The following is a 16,157-nucleotide window of genomic DNA, read 5'->3' on the forward strand; positions in this document are numbered from 1 at the left end:
CAACACCAAGAGCAGGAGAGTATGACCGCAAGGCCTGGCCCCAGGCCCCAGAGCCTCAAGCTTGGGACAGCTCTCTCAGTAGACGGCTACCAAGTAAGTGTGGGCAGGGGTGAGGCGAGAGATTCAAAGGAAGACTGAGAGTTTTAGCTTTTACCTTAAACTGTTCTGTGTGGGTCAGGGAGTACTGAAGGGAGGGGGCTTTGCCACCACTAGCAGGACCCTGTAATCAGAGGGACCTGTTCAGCATCAGAGAGGGTTCCACACTACCTCATGACTGTGTCTGAGCATTTAATTCCAGGTTAGAGACTGCGATGGCAGTTATAAACTGATGTCTACCCTCCAGGCACTCAGTGAGCCAGGCAATGCTGCTCCTCCTCCTCCTCCTCCTCCTCCTCCTCCTCCTCCTCCTCCTCCTCCTCCTCCTCCTCCTCCTCCTCCTCCTCCTCCTCCTCCTCCTCCTCCTCTCTCCTCCTCTCCTCCTCCTCCCTCCTCCTCCTCCTCCTCCTCCTTCTTCTTCTTCTTTTTTCCAAGACAGGGTTTCTCTGTGTAACCCTGGATGTCTTGCTCTGTAGACCAGGCTGGTCTCAAACTCAGAGATCTGCTCACCTCTGCCTCCCGAGTGCTAGAATTAGAGGTGTGTGACAGGCACCATCACCTAGCCAAGGCTTTTCATGTAACTGCCCTACGTTGGGATGCGCTGGTTCTTGACGGAGCCTAGACATTGGTGTGCAATGCTATCTTTTTACCACTGCTTCCTCTACGGTTCCAGAGTGTCTGTGTCATGGCCTCATGTGAGGGAAAGAAATTGCCTTACATTGAGTGAAGTGGAGCATTCTGAGGCTTCTGAGAAGGCCCTTGGGACAGGAACACAGAGAGGGTGAAGTGGACGTTTCCAACTCTTTCAGGAAATTGAGTAAATGTTTATTGCAAGCTGCTGCCAACTTGATTGGCCCTGCACTGCAGAGAGAAAAATGAATATAACATTTAGTTCTCTAGAAAGCAGAGACCTGCCAAATGGCAGGAGATCTGCTGTGGTAAACACATGGATGCACCCGGTCCACATTCAGACAGAGGGGGTCACTGTTACCATGTGGAGGGTAACCTCAGACAGTCCTGATCCTTGTATTGGGTCTTTTTGCAGCCGGAGAACAAGTCCCAGGCCCAAGACTCTGGACATCAGCCAGAATTTAGCCTACCAGGGTCCACCAAACACCTGCGCTCCCAGCTGGCTCAGTGTAGACAGCGGTACCAAGATCTCCAGGAGAAGCTGCTCATCTCAGAAGCCACGGTGTTTGCCCAGGCAAACCAGCTAGAGAAGTACAGAGCCATATTAAGTGAGTGTCACCAGCTCGCTGTGTCCTCTGCCCACAAAGTCACCTGTTTCTCACATTCTGTCTTTCTGCCCCAACCTGTGAACACTTCAGCCATGACATGCAGTCTTAGATATGTGGTGGTAAATATTTTACCTCCATCTGTTGATGGAGGGATGTAAAGAATAAAGGAAGAAAGCAAGGGTTTAGGGTTACAGTGAAGGGTCTAGAGAAGGCTCAGTGCTTAAGAGCACTTTTTCTTGCGCAGGACCCCAGTTTGTTCCCAGGACCCCCAAGGTGTCTCACACCTCTTTGTCACTATAGTTAAGGGCATCCAACATTCTCTTCTGGTCTCTGAGGGTACCAGGCATGGATATGGTGCGCATAGGCACATGTAGGCAAAGCACTCATTACATGCAAAATAAAAATAAACACATCTTTAAAGCCATGGTGAAAATATAGGAACGAAACAGACTAACATCTGGCCAACAAGTCAGAGGCAGACTTGGAGGGATACCTCTCAGACCCCAGTGAGAGCAGATAAAGCCTTCCATAGCTAGCAGGCGCTCTCCCCACCTGGGCGAGCCTGTGCTTGCCCACAGAGAGGCTCTCTTCCGAAAACCAAAGCTTACTTGAGAATAGATGTGGGCAAGTCAGGAACTGCATATGACCGTGTCAGGAAGCCCCTGTGAAACCATTAGGCCCCTTATCCACAGGGTCTTTAGTTTCAATGGACCTAAAGTGATTAATAGTCCCAAGACATCTGGCCCTGCCCTGTCCGTTAAGGTAGCACTATATCAAATTAACCAAAATTAGACTTTCCAAGTTCACGTGCCCAGTGTCTCGTTGAATAACGAACACCCCTCGGTACAGCAGTTCCCCCTGGACAGTACTGAGTCCACAGAAGCACTCACCAGGATTTTAAAGAATCTGTTATGGTGCAAAGGAAGAAAGAAACCATCACACGGAGAGCCAAGTCAGCTACTGACAGCCTGGAGATCAGCAAGCCCAGTGTTAGTCTGTGGCTGAGGGAACATGTGGGATGTCCAAACACCCTGTAGCATCCACTGTCTCCTTCTGAACACAGGTGAATCCCTGGTGAAGCAGGACAGCAAGCAGATCCAGGTGGACCTTCAGGACCTGGGCTATGAGACTTGTGGCCGAAGTGAGAACGAAGCTGAACGTGAGGAGACCACCAGCCCTGGTGAGTACACAGGGTGTGGGGACCTCCTTCTCTCCCCGGAGTCACGCATTGCATTTTGGATGTCTAAGGCCACTGCCACTCATGATGCGCAGTGGGGGCAGGGAAATTGGGGCTAAAGGAGACCCAGGACCCACAGCAGGACAGGAACTTTGCAGATCTCTTCAAAATGAGATCATCAGTTTGAGCTTCTCTAGTTTCTGACACACCAATAGTTTTACATCATAGCTGTCAGTAAACTCCAGAGAAGCAGTTTGTTCTTTAGTCCTTGTGCTCATTTTACATACGTGAGGCTTTGTTAATGTCCCACTTAAGAGACACTGACTCGAGTTTTAAGGACACAGGACACTGGAAGGTTTGAATTCTGTGTCTTTGGCAAGAAATGCTAAATGTGAATGTCTGTCTACAGCCAGAACTAAAGGAAGCCCTGCCCCGGGTTTTATCCCGGTACTTATTTCTGTGACTAGCCTGCCCCACCCCCACAGAGTGTCCACAGCAGCACATCCAGCTTTCTTCAAGTTGTTTCTGTCTCTTTCAGAGTGTGAGGAACATAGTAACCTGAGGCCTGTGGTGCTGGTGGAGGGCTTGTGCTCTGAGCAGGGGTACCTGGACCCTGTCTTGGTCAGCTCACCTGTGAAGAAGCCCTCGGAGAACAAGCCAGGGAAGCGAGAGGAGTTCCAGGCACAAGGAACTTCAGACGACAGCTCTCTCCTGAGGAAGGACATCCGAGATCTGAAAGCCCAGCTACAGAATGCCAACAAGGTCATTCAGAACCTGAGGAGCCGGGTCCGGTCCCTGTCTGCCACGAGCGATTACTCATCGAGTCTGGAGAGACCCCGCAAGCTGAGAGCCGTGGCAACCCTTGAGGGGGCTTCACCCCACAGCGTCACTGATGAAGACGAGGGCTGGTTGTCAGATGGCACCGGGGCTTTTTACCCTCCAGGGCTCCAGGCCAAAAAGAATCTAGAGAATCTCATCCAGAGAGTATCCCAGCTGGAGGCCCAGCTCCCCAAAACTGGACTAGAGGGGAAGCTGGCTGAGGAGCTGAGGTCTGCCTCGTGGCCTGGGTAAGGGGGGACCTGTTCAGGCCTTCACCTTGAGTGATGCCTAAGTCTATAATCAGAACGGGGCAGCCCTGGCAGTGGTAATCAGAAGGGGACTTATCTAAATAGTGGTTGAGCTGAGGGATCATGGGGACAGGCACAGCCAGAACCACATCGGATGGTGGTGGCAGATCTCTGGGCTGTCCTGTTACAGCTGTTAAAAACATGACAGTGGTATACGTGATATAGGGTAGTAGTGACACTAGTCCCAGCCTCCTGACTTGAAGTCTACAGCTTAGGAGCTGTGCAAAGCACGCAAACATTCCCAGTCTACCTACGAAGTGAAGAGAAAAGAGAACCCAATTCCAGGACAATTGTTGGGCTTAATTGAACTACCATGTGTGCTTAGGTAGTGTCTGCCATATTGTTAAGTTCTCAATGCTAGCTTCAGTTATCACGGTTTCTGATACTTTATGCTGAAAAACACTGATCAGACATAAAACTCAGCCTCTGTCCTAACTAGTGCTGAGTAATAAACCATTCCAAGACAGCGGCTTTACCATCGCATGATTCTCTGGGCTGACTCGATTCAACTGAGTCTCCCACGTGGCTGCTATCAGATAGAAGCTGAGGCCAGAGTGCTCTGAAAGGCCTTTTTGAGGTGAGCATGGATTCTTTATCCATGACTCAGCTTCTGGCTTCTCTCTTTGACCTCAAGGATTTCTCCTCTGACTGATTTCTCATGGTATGGTGGTCTTCATTGGTGTTGCTCCTGTGTGAAAGCGAGTATCTAGGACAGGATGTAGATCTTGCTAGGCAGGTAAAGAACTCTTCCTCAACTTGGCATGGTGAGGCCTCCATTGTGCTATCTAGGTTAACATGGACACAGAACCTTCCAGACCTAACTATGTAGAGAATAATCTTTCTTGCTGGTGGAAGACTGGCAAAGCCATGTTTCAGAAGAGTGTATAATGTAAGAGACTATAATTACTATCTTTGCAAAATGCCATCTGCCACAGTATCGAGCATAGAAGAAATTCATGCATCAGATGAGATTTGAACCAGAAGATAGACAAGGTCCTAGGTGGGCCTGGGATTTAAAAAAATTCTAAATATTTATAGAGTAGCTACGGTGTTCACCTATATTGGAGCTGTATGAGAGGTAAGATGTGGGGGTTCTTTACTCCCACAGGATTTATGGTTTGGTTTTAGCTAACATTCTAGAGAAGCTGAGAACAATGGTGTCCTCTGAGAGCTTGGGTCCATAGTTTCTCAGCATGGAATTCGCCTTTAAACAGCGTCCATGGACAGTAGGAGTCTGAGCCGGGAGTTTCTTACGTATGTTCTCACAGAGGACTCCAGGGGCCCCATCACTTACCACTCACAGTTCTTCATTCCTCCCTTCTTTTCTCTTTCCTGCACTAGAAAATACGATTCCTTGATTCAGGATCAGGCCCGAGAACTGTCATATCTGCGTCAGAAAATACGAGAAGGGAGAGGGATATGTTATCTTCTCACCCAACATGCGAAAGATACAGTCAAGTCTTTTGAGGACCTCCTGAGGAGCAACGACATTGACTACTACCTGGGCCAGAGCTTCCGGGAGCAACTAGCTCAGGGCGGTCAGCTGACGGACAGGCTGACCAGCAAACTCAGCACAAGTGAGTCGGCCCCTGGCACAGTCCTGGCCTTAGGTGGCCACCGTTTGTCCACTACAGCATTTTATTCCAGAGTCCAGGTTCCCCTCATGTCTTGGGGGCCATTTCTGAATCATGGCTCCTGTCAACAGCACCGAGCATGGCAGCTACAGCCAGGCATACTGTAATCCCAGGACTCGGGAGGCAGGGACAGAAAATTGTGAGTTTGGGTCAACCTACAGGAAAAGGGGCATGCTGTCTCCCATACAAAAGAAGGTTGATATGGGAGAGTAACGTTACACGCCCTTGAATGTGGGAGCCATCAGCCACAGAATGTGGAGGAAAATTCCAGAGAAGAGCTGGGGAAGTATCTTGTGATCCGTGAGAAAACGTATATTTCCGTCTTTAGCACCGATTTAGACATATGAGGTCATGGTTGTGACCACCATGTCAGGGGTAGTCTCCTGGTGAGATTAGCTGAATTACCTGCTCACACCCTAAAGAAATGTTACCTCACGGATTCCCTCACAAGTGGATCAGGAGACAATCTAAAAATATTAACAGTGGCAGTCATGGCAGTGCGAGGCCAAGATTAGAGAAAGGGGCTGGCAGGAGGGGTAGGGGTAAGTGTGGGCAACAGAGGACTTTATGATCAAAGTATCTTCCGTACATCTATGAAAGCCTTATGGCGAAATCCATCATTTTGTATAGTTAATTTATGTTGATAAAAAGGACATAACTCAGGGCTGGAGAAGTAGCTCAGCAAGTAAAGTGCTGGTCTGGCAAGCAAGAAGACCTGGGTTCAATCCCCAGAATCTACAGAAACAACCCGTACATGGTAGCACACACACTTGTTATCACGGCCTCAGAGAGCCAGAGACAAACGGGTCTCCTGGGCTCGCTGGCCACACAGCCTAGCTTAGCCGGTGAGGCCAAGTTCAGTAAGGGAATGCCTCAGACAAGATGGGAAAGCGGTGAATGGCTCCTCTGAGCAATAATACCGAAGGTTGTCCCCGGCCTCAATAAGCATGCACCCTCCCACACATAATATGCATATGTACATGCATACACACATGTACATATGTACATGTATTCACATGCACACACAGAGACATAACTTGAACACTCAAAGTAAGTTTCCTGAACCTGTGTGTGGCCTAAACACTCTTCTCTGTCCTAGTGGGATCCGTGCTTTCTAAGGTGTGACACAATTCATTTAACCTGTTACTTTTTAAATTTGATTTTCAGAGGATCATAAGAGTGAAAAAGAAGAAGCTGGGCTTGAGCCGCTGGCCCTCAGGTAATTCCGGAGTCAGTGTGGTAAAGGGATCCAGTCAGGGTAGCCCCAAGCTCACAGATGAGACAGGGAAGTAGACGAGACTGATGCAGCAGATCATTGAATACTCATCGGTTTGCTTCCAAATTCTTTCCTTTTGATAAGATTTTTTTCTTTGCTGAAGTGATGTTTCAGGCATGGTAAGATCAAAGCAGTCTGATCCATGACCGAACCATGTGTGTATCAAGAGTCTACTTCCTTTCCCTGCTCCCCACCCCATGAGTTTCCTACCAGGTTGGCCTGCCCTGGGTTTTATTGACAGCTAGCTTAGTGGTCACTCAGTGTCCTTGGAGAAAGAAGAATCCCATGAGAGTTTACAGTGAAAGAGGCCCAGATGGTGTAGATCCCTGGAAGCAGGAGTTGCTCAGGGGAAGTATTCAGTTCGTAATGCTCATGAACTGGCTCAGGGACATTTGTGGCCTCTGGTCTGTGCTCTTTGTGTCATGATCGTGCCTCAGACCCTGTAAGTCCTTCTCAAAATGCCTATAGTAAGGGGCATGGCATTTGTGGGTCTTCTTTTTTGTTTATCTGTCCCTGACACATAAAGGGCCTACACTTGAGCCACCCAGCTGACTCTGCTTAGCCTAGTTTCAGATGTTGTGACAATGTTTTGTTCCACATTTTTACAAGGCTCCTTTTGATTTTTATATTTATTGGAGATGCTAATAGTCCTCAGACTGCCACTGTCTAGTGGCCACCCATTAAGCGTCCATGCCTATGGGACTGGCTGCGCCTGTGCTGGTGCTCAGCATGTGGCCAGTCCACTGCAGAGCTACTCCCACCTGTCCATTTATGGCCCGCATACACTCTATGTCCAGAATGGTGCCCTTGGCTTACGTGGGTTTTGAGGGCTTTAGTGAAGATTAGCTGGCCTGGGTTACCTTGGCTTCGCCTGTGACCTACTCCTTCCCCACCAGGCTCAGCAGGGAACTACAGGAGAAAGAGAAAGTGATTGAAGTCCTGCAGGCCAAGCTGGATACCCGGTCTCTCTCGCCCCCCAGCAGCCATGCTGCGTCTGACTCCCATCGCTCTGCCAGCAGCACATCCTTCCTGTCGGATGACATAGAAGCCTGCTCTGACATGGACGTAGCCAGCGAGTACACACACTATGAAGAGAAGAAGCCCTCACCCAGTAACTCAGGTAGCATCCGCTGTCAGAGTGGTATCTTGGGTCTAGACTGAGAGGAGACCTTGGGATCCAGGCCTTACAGTCAGTCCACTTTGGTGTGTAGCTTGGCTCTGGGACTAAGTCCCTCCCGAGCACAGGCTAACTAGGGTGAGGATCCTAGTCACTTGAGTCCTGCCATCAGGAACATGGCGCCATGTAATTCAAAGTGAGAAGATGGTGGCCAACCATTCTCATCATTTCTGTCTGATAGACCTCCTTCTTTAAGATGGAGTGCCTTGTGTCCTTGCAGTGTCTGCACAGTGGCCCCTGAGTATCTGTGGGCTCCCACAGCCTCTGCCATAGGAGCTCCTTCAGGATTTCCAGGTTCTGAACTCCCTCTGTCCCCTAAAGGCAGTTCTCTTACTATCCGAAAGCAAGAAAATGAATACTGCAAAAGGCCTTGTCCTTGGGGCCTTCCATGACGGCCAGCCTCTGGCCCTGGTACTCCTGGATACTACAAGGCCTGGGTTCCAGTTCTCTGTGGAACACCAAGCGTTTTCTCTCCTTCACGGGTTTTGTAGACTCCATCCATCATTCGAGTCATTCTACTGTGTTGTCTTCTAACCCATCAGCAGCCAGTGCATCTCAGGGGCTTAAGGGCGAGCCCAGAAGCAGCTCCATCAGCTTGCCAACTCCCCAGAACCCCCCTAAGGAGGCCAGCCAGGCCCAGCCAGGTATGCAAAAGCCAGTGGGGGAGTAGCTTCATCTCTCTCCCAGCTGCCTGCTTGGTTTCCTTCAGGAATAAGGGTGGAAATTGCTATCATGCCCTACCCAAATCAGGAGGTCATTCTCATTTAACATCTGTGTCTGATTTTTAAAAATTAGAAAGTAAGGCATCTGCAATAAGCTTTAGTCTGTGGACTAGTTTTGACAAATAGCTGGCCTTTTAAATAAGCACCACCATTTCTTTCTCTCACTCATCCTGGGGAGCAGAGTCAACATTTTTATAGGATTACTATAACCAAAGAACAGAAAGAGACATCTACTAATTCCATACATAACACCTTCTTAATCAGTTCAGTGCTTTTTCCATGGGTGATGTAGCAAACTTCAGAGTTAAATGCTCTCATCTTATATCACCATTGGTGGCTTTGTGAATGGTGCATATGTATTTTGGCAACAATGAAAGGAGTACATTCACTTTCATGTCTCAGTATAGCTGTCAGAGAGATGGCAGAGAAAGGCCAGTGCCTGCTCCCTGCCTTCCTCCATGGCTGGCTACTTTCATGTAATGTATGATGAGGTCTGAGGTCCAGAAAGGCATGGTCCCATTTCTTCACCCTTCCCAAGGGCAAGCCAACCATAGTCTTGAGCAAGAAGGCACCTGGCCTCTGTGCGAGCAGCAGCTGGACCAAGAGATCCCTCAGCATAGACAACCTGCCGAAAGGCTTTCAGCTCAAAGGGAGCCAACAGTCATTGGCTTTAACACCACACTTCCCTCTGAAAGATCCCTGGGCTGCATCTCTGGGTACTTTGGCTGTGTGCAGCGCCACTCTGATGCAGTTTCAGCACCATGGGACCAATGATGTATTGTAGATGTGGTCATGTCTTGTAAATCAGACCTCCTCCTCAAGATAATCTTGATTTCTGCCCTGCTCCCCAATGGAAAGGGGAAACAGGTTAAAGCATCTGATTTTCACAGTGTTTCTATGATTTGACTGCCCATGGACTGCATGGATCTCCAAGGGAAAAGTTGTTTGTTTTTTGTAAACTTCTGGGCTCTACTCCCAGGGTTTATCATTCTACTACTGTTCTTCACTAAGGCAGGTCTATGTGTGCTAAGATTGGTGGTGCACATGTCTAATCCAGCACTTATGAGTATCATGATGACTTGAGGCTAGTCTGTATGGCATAGTAAGATCTTGTCAAAAGAAGGGGGTGGGAAGAAAAGGAGAAAAAGGAGAGGTAGGACCTTTTAAGAAGAAGAGGGGGGCTGGAAAAAGGAAGGAGGAAAAGCAAGACAGTACCCTCCTGGAAAAATGTGATCAAAGTATATCCCACACATGTACAGACGTGTCACAATGCAGCCCATCCAATGAAGATAAGCTAATAAAAATGTTAAATAGTTCCCTCAGACAGCTTTGCAGGGCACTAACGCAGCCATAACGAAGCCATGGCTGCGTCTCATCTTATGAGTGAACACATGCTTTGGATTTCTAAAGTTTGTTCCCACCAAATCCCCACACTATACCTAAAAGTAATGCCTGGTCTAGTCTGCCCTTCCCTGGAAGATCCTGATGCAGTTACAAACAAAACAAAACAGAAAGTTCTAGATCAATGGAATGGATAGTCTTTTCCAGAGCGAAGGGTTGGTACATGCTAGGACCAGCACCGTAGGGGAGTCATTCTGACGTTTGGTAGGATGAGCCATGCTGCCTCTGTAGCTAACTGCGAACATGTTGAACAGAGGCTATATATATGCAGATGAGCCTGACAAAGGGATAAAGAGGAGAGACCTCCAGGCTGATTCTTAGGAGTAACTTGCGGGGCCTTGCTGGCTTAGCCCACACACCCGCAGCAAATACTGGCCATGTGACAGTCCGGGTCTGATCAGGGAGTGGTCGACCTTCTGTTTCTCTCTTGCTTTCTCTCTAATGATGTCTCCTCTCTCCCTAACTCTTTATTTCCAGGCTTTCACTTTAACTCCATACCCAAGCCGGCTAGCCTTTCCCAGGCACCAATGCACTCCACTGTACCCAGCTTCATGCCTTTCTGCCCCTCTGGGCCTCCCCTTCTTGGTTGCTGTGAGACACCAGTGGTGTCCTTGGCTGAGGCTCAACAAGAGCTGCAGATGCTGCAGAAGCAGCTGGGAGAAAGTGAGCACTGTTGTTGCCTTGGTGTGCTTTTGAGTGGTCGCCCACTTGCGGTTGCTCTGCATGGCTTTGGCTTAATGGTGGTAAAGGGCAAAGCACGTGTTACAGGTGGCAGATGCAGGCAAAGCTCGCTTGCTTCTTGTCTGAAATGCATCTTCTCTTGTCTCTGGGGTGTGCACATCAGCTATGGGAGGTATTCAGAGACCCGGCACTCACAGACTGCTAACAGAGTTAGCCCAACACTGTATGTTAGTATACATCCCTGGCAGACTGGGAAATACTTATCGGTGGGTGGGATAAAGAAGTTATGCTTTGCCCTTGTGGGGGGACATAGCTAGTAAAGCTATGACCACATTCATTGACTGCTTTTGGGGGCTAGCATATCTCTTGCTGCAGACTGCTCTTAATTAAGTGCCCAACATCATTGGCTTAACATACAAAGGGTGGTGTCAAGATTCGGAAGCAAACTCCGGTAGAGCCTCTTTTCCTGTTGTTCAAAGTTCATTCTACCTTCCCCCAAAAGGAAATAGGACATGTAGATGGATAGACTCATAAGCTCGGGCTGTGACGGTTGTTGGAATTGTGTCCACCTGACTCCACAGGTGGTTAATCGTGATTGCACAGTTCATAGAAAAGCATCTGCTGGGTGTGCGCACTGGTGCCTCATTGTAATCCCTTTAGGTGTAAAAAACAGATTAACTGTTAAAAACAACTAGTAAGAGTTTGAGAATTATGCTAAAGTCACATTCTGTGTCCACGACAGAGCGTGGGTGAGCAAGAGAAGAGTCCCCACACCTCGGGTGACCACAGATCACAGCCTAGAGTTTAAATCTGTAAAACCCCTGATGGCGTTTGGATCAGCTTGAGTGTTTTTGTTTGTTTTTGTGTTTGTTTTTGTCAACCCCCAAAATGGATAGTTTGTCTAATTGGACACCCAGCTTGATTTACAGAATGCACTGGACCACAACAATGCTAATTCAGGAAACACTGCCATGAAGGCTATGAAATCTAAGGGAATAAATCTATCACCAGATTTCTGTAAAGCTTCAGTGTAGGACTTACATAACACTCCTATAGTCCTGCCTGAGCCTCACAAGAGTCCTATGCAGTGCATGGAGTTAGAGCGGGCAGCTAAGATTCTAGGTAATCGCCAAGTGGGAGAGATGAGAGATGGGCTTAGAGCCTGTCTTCAGCTCCTGGTGTCTGATTTCCCCCATACCTTTGTACTAGGATAGTTTAGATGCTCTGCTGCTTAGGCTATGAGCTGAGCCCAGTGAAAACACTCTCTTGATTCTTTCTCTTTAGAGACCAGCTGATGGTCTAGGACTTATGACCCAAGACTGTTGTGTTAGCAGTTCTGACACCAACAAATATGTCCCATGCTGAGATGGCATAAACATTCTTTGGCTTCTATTTCTTTCTCTCCAATCCCCCTTTTCTATACCTTTCTACGGCTGTCAACAGATCTCTGTGAAAAGGAAAAAAATGGAAGGAGAACCTTATGCATAAAACGGTCCTTTGTGGGTTGGAGTTATAGTCTCAGGCCCTTGATGTTCGTTCAGATGGTCCCAGACTTCGTAAGGAATACCATAGCCCTTCCTTTTACTATCTGAAGTCTCGGTCCTCTCTGAGGGACCATCACACAGTGCTCACTGTCTATTGTGAATCACTTTTCCATGTAGACACTGGCACATGGTGCTTCCCAGGTGTGTTGGGGGCTAAGAGCTCCCAGCATGATGTCTTTGCATGCTATAGGGCAGGGGCTCTGGATGTACAACCAGAGGAAACTGGATCACAAGGATATCAATCACTGGTACCAATCGATTTAAAACCTCTCATGACCCTTGCCTTGTTTAGGAGTCAGGCAGCATTAGGTATGAAAGGAATCAGAAATCATATCATTGTTAAGTCGCTACTAAAAAGTATAAATGGTTAAATCCATAGTCTCCTCTGCTTTAATGCTAATGAGTGGCTAGGATAATGGGGAAAGGAAAGACCTACCACAATACTTCTTCAAACTTTACAGCCTGTTAAAATCTCCTGAGATGAATATGTGTCCAGTGCTTAATATGTATCTTACACCTAGCTGTGGTAGCCCAGGTGTGTGTGTGTGTGTGTGTGTGTGTGTCTGTGTCTGTGTGTCTGTGTGTCTGTGTGTCTGTGTGTCTGTGTGTTTACCTCAGTCGATTCTAGCAGGTAGCCCACATGAGACCTTGTTCTAATTGAGGGTAAAAATGTGTCAGTAGCAGTTGTACTAACCCTCGCCCAGAGTCTGAAGTGCTTGGAGGAAATGATGGACTCATTCCTGTTGGCTTAGAGGGAGTCGTCTGTCTACTTTGCCTGTGTTGCTAATCATTGGAAGAGATCGGGCTTCCACACTGTCTGAACTGTGGCCCTGTGCATCCCTTTGCATGCCCCCAACACTCCTTCCCTATTCTTGGCTTTAAGAAGCAGAAGCAGTAATCTAAGCTCTGCATAGGAACCCTCCTTTCAGACACTTCCTAGATAGTTCAGAACCAGGCTAAATAGGACATCACCTGAATTCCTGCCTCTGCTAAAGGGGCTCAAGGAGAGACCTGTGTTTTCATCGGGTCTTTGAAAGCATCATCCTAGGAGAGAGGAGCTCCCACTGCTCTCCTTAGGATATGTTTGATGATTAAGGCAATGGTCTTTGTCCTTCCATGCTGTGTTGACCCCCAACCATAAAATGATTTTGTTGCTACTCCATAACTATAATTTTGTTACTGTTATGATCACAATGCAAATATCTGATATGCAAGATATCTGATATGCAGCCCCCGTGAAAGGGTCATTCATCCCCCAAGGGGCTGCACCCCACAGGTTAAGAATCATTGCTTTAAGGTTCAATGACTGTGGAGGGGATCCAGATCACAACTTTTCTTACATAGGGGTTTTTCCAGCCCGAACAAAGAGTTCTTCAATCTGGAAAAGTCATATCCCCTGTCTCCCTGAAGGAGGCATTGACTGGCTAGCCTGGAGTGATGGTAAATACAAACAGATGCTACCATTAGTACCCAGTCAGATAGGCCGTCACATTCTTTATCCCTCACTATGGGATGGCTCCTACTTCCAGAACTTTTCTGGAGTTGATCATAAGGAATAAAGTAGGAACGAGTGGAGCCCCTGGGTTTTTCAAACCCTTCAGCATCCCCTGCCTCTGGGTGTCTCCTGCTCGGAAATGGAGAGGGTGAAAATCAGGTTTGAGGCTTTGAGACTTCGTCTAACTGAGATTCTGTGGTGAACTGGGGTACTAACCTCCCCCCAACCCCCGCCCCGTGTCCACCACTAGTCTCCATTCTCAGCCATCTCCATGTCCTTTACTGCTCTTGGCCGCTAATACCATCTCTTACTGTGTTTCTTTCTGCCCAGGTGTTAGCATTGCCCCTCCCACCTCCACATCCACGTTGCTTAGCAACCACACAGAAGCTAGCTCTCCCCGCTACAGCAACCCTGCTCAGCCCCACTCCCCAACAAGAGGCACCATAGAGCTGGGCAGAATCCTGGAGCCTGGATACCTGGGCAGCGGCCAATGGGACATGATGAGGCCTCAGAAAGGGAGCACCTCTGGGGAGCTGTCCTCAGGCTCCTCGATGTACCAGCTTAACTCCAAACCCACAGGTAATGTACAGAGCCCGGACTTTCTCTTCTCAGTCAGGAAATAAAAAGAAAGGATACAACTCCTCTACTCCTCAAATATGTTCTATATACAAAACTCAGTCACACCAAGTAGAGGGGTGTAACTAAGACAAAAAGTACAATGCGGCTCAATCCCAAGAGCAAGAAACAGAGTTTCCAGGAGAAAGCCGGAAGTGAGTCTTGTAACCTAGCAGGGCTACTTCCCCTGGGTCCTTCGGGGTCCTAGATCCATGCAGGGGATTCCTTCTTCCTGCCTGACTAAAAAGTGACATGGGGAAACATCGAGCATCAGCCCTTAGCTTGGTAGGTTGAAGGCATGTGGTGTTTACTTTGGCCTTCTCTCTAGGTGGGAAAGGACGGATTTTGCTAAAAATGGAGTTATTTATCAGGAAAAGGGATTGAAAAAAAGTCAGTGAGGCCTTCCCTGTCACCCCCAAAACCACACCCGAGAGGTGGGTCCACCTTTCCAGATGGCAGTTGGGCTCAGATCTGTCAGTTATTTTCTCAGTGATACAGAGCTCGCTTTGGTCGTGGATGGAGGCCCATGGGCTTTCCTTAGCAAGGGACAACCCTGTGGTTACAAAGCTCCCTTCTTACTAAGTGAAGCTGACTGATGTGTAAAAGGACACTGTGGGCAAAAGGAAGGCCACATTAAGGGCAGTCTGAGTTGTCCACCGGCAGAGTTCACCTCACCCTAGTAACCAGCCTTGTGTCTCCTGCTTCTGCCTTGTCCTGGGATGGCTGCAGGGGCCGACCTGTTGGAAGAGCATTTAGGTGAGATCCGGAACCTGCGCCAGCGCCTGGAGGAGTCCATATGTGTCAATGACAGGCTACGGGAGCAGCTGCAGCACAGGCTCAGCTCCACCGCCCGAGAAAACGGTAGGCAAGGCCCAGTCTCTGTCCTGACTGGAGGGAAGGCCACTCGGCAGAGCCTCACACTTTTCTCATCATTCTGATCCTCTTCACCTAACTTGATTGTCACAGTCAAGCGGGGGTTGGAGGGTATGGGGAGCCATTACCTCCGCTTTGCACTCCGAGCCCAGAGACTGACTTTCCTCAGGCAAAGAATTGGCCTCTTAGCCTCAATCTTTACTATGCAGCTGGCTGGTTCACTGTGTCCTTGTGATTGGTAACCAGTAGAGGCAGGTCTATGAGGACCCACCCCCCACCCACTTCACCCAGGAGACCATTAGTCCCTACCTCCCCCACCCCACAAGATGTTGTCATTTGGGTGTCACTCTTTGTACATGCAATTGCTCCTTCCACACAGCAGCCCCAGCTAGTCAGGGAGGAAAAGCTTCTACACAAATGGGGTGGCTGCAAGTGCTGGGTGCACACAAAGGCCGCGTGCTCTGCAAACACATACTGCTCGGCACCCAGCCGCTGTGTTCAAGTTAATCCTTGAGGGCCAGAGGTTGCTGCTGGGTTTGGGACAGCAGATCTTTGAGGGGATGGAAAGAGCAACTGTTACATGAGACGTGTGTGTTTTCCCCGGACAGGTTCCACCTCTCACTTCTACAGTCAGGGCCTGGAGTCCATGCCTCAGCTCTACAATGAGAACAGAGCCCTCAGGGAAGAAAACCAAAGCCTGCAGACGCGGCTCAGTCATGCTTCCAGGGGTAGGTTGTGCAAAACCAGACTTCTAGTTCCTCCTAGGACTGTCTCTCCCCTCACCAGGGCAATCACCAATCAAACAAGCAAAGAGAAGGCTTAAGACCATGGTTCTCAACCTGTGGGTCAAGATACTTTTTGGGGAATCAAATGACTCTTTCACAGGGGATGCCTAGACCATCAGAAAACACAGATGTTTACATTCTGATTCACAACAGTAGCAATATTACAGTTATGAAGTATAACTTTTTGGTGGGGGTCACCACAACGTGAGGAACTGTATTAAAGGGTCACAGCATTAGGAAGGTTGGAAACCGCTGGCATAAGAAAGGTTGGAAACCCCTGGCCCCCAGGCTCCTAGGTTCTATGACTGAATAACCC

The 16,157-nt window shown here is 48.6% G+C and overlaps 1 protein-coding gene across 1 annotated transcript in view; it reads left to right on the forward strand.

Moving 5' to 3' along the window:
• LOC116896485 (myomegalin) overlaps positions 1–16,157 on the forward strand; it is a 196,427-nt gene that overhangs the window by 168,223 nt on the left and 12,047 nt on the right. Inside the window, exons 27-38 of the mRNA XM_032897650.1 lie at positions 1–93; positions 1,142–1,334; positions 2,398–2,514; positions 3,050–3,578; positions 4,980–5,215; positions 6,440–6,491; positions 7,445–7,668; positions 8,268–8,369; positions 10,326–10,511; positions 13,899–14,147; positions 14,913–15,044; positions 15,665–15,784. The exon at positions 1–93 is cut by the window's left edge and continues 340 nt beyond it. Coding sequence (XP_032753541.1) covers positions 1–93; positions 1,142–1,334; positions 2,398–2,514; positions 3,050–3,578; positions 4,980–5,215; positions 6,440–6,491; positions 7,445–7,668; positions 8,268–8,369; positions 10,326–10,511; positions 13,899–14,147; positions 14,913–15,044; positions 15,665–15,784 — 2,233 coding nt within the window. The remainder of the gene's footprint in view (positions 94–1,141; positions 1,335–2,397; positions 2,515–3,049; positions 3,579–4,979; positions 5,216–6,439; positions 6,492–7,444; positions 7,669–8,267; positions 8,370–10,325; positions 10,512–13,898; positions 14,148–14,912; positions 15,045–15,664; positions 15,785–16,157) is intronic.

Source organism: Rattus rattus, chromosome 3 (assembly GCF_011064425.1).
Source record: "Rattus rattus isolate New Zealand chromosome 3, Rrattus_CSIRO_v1, whole genome shotgun sequence".
In the NCBI taxonomy this organism is placed as follows: Eukaryota; Metazoa; Chordata; class Mammalia; order Rodentia; family Muridae; genus Rattus; species Rattus rattus.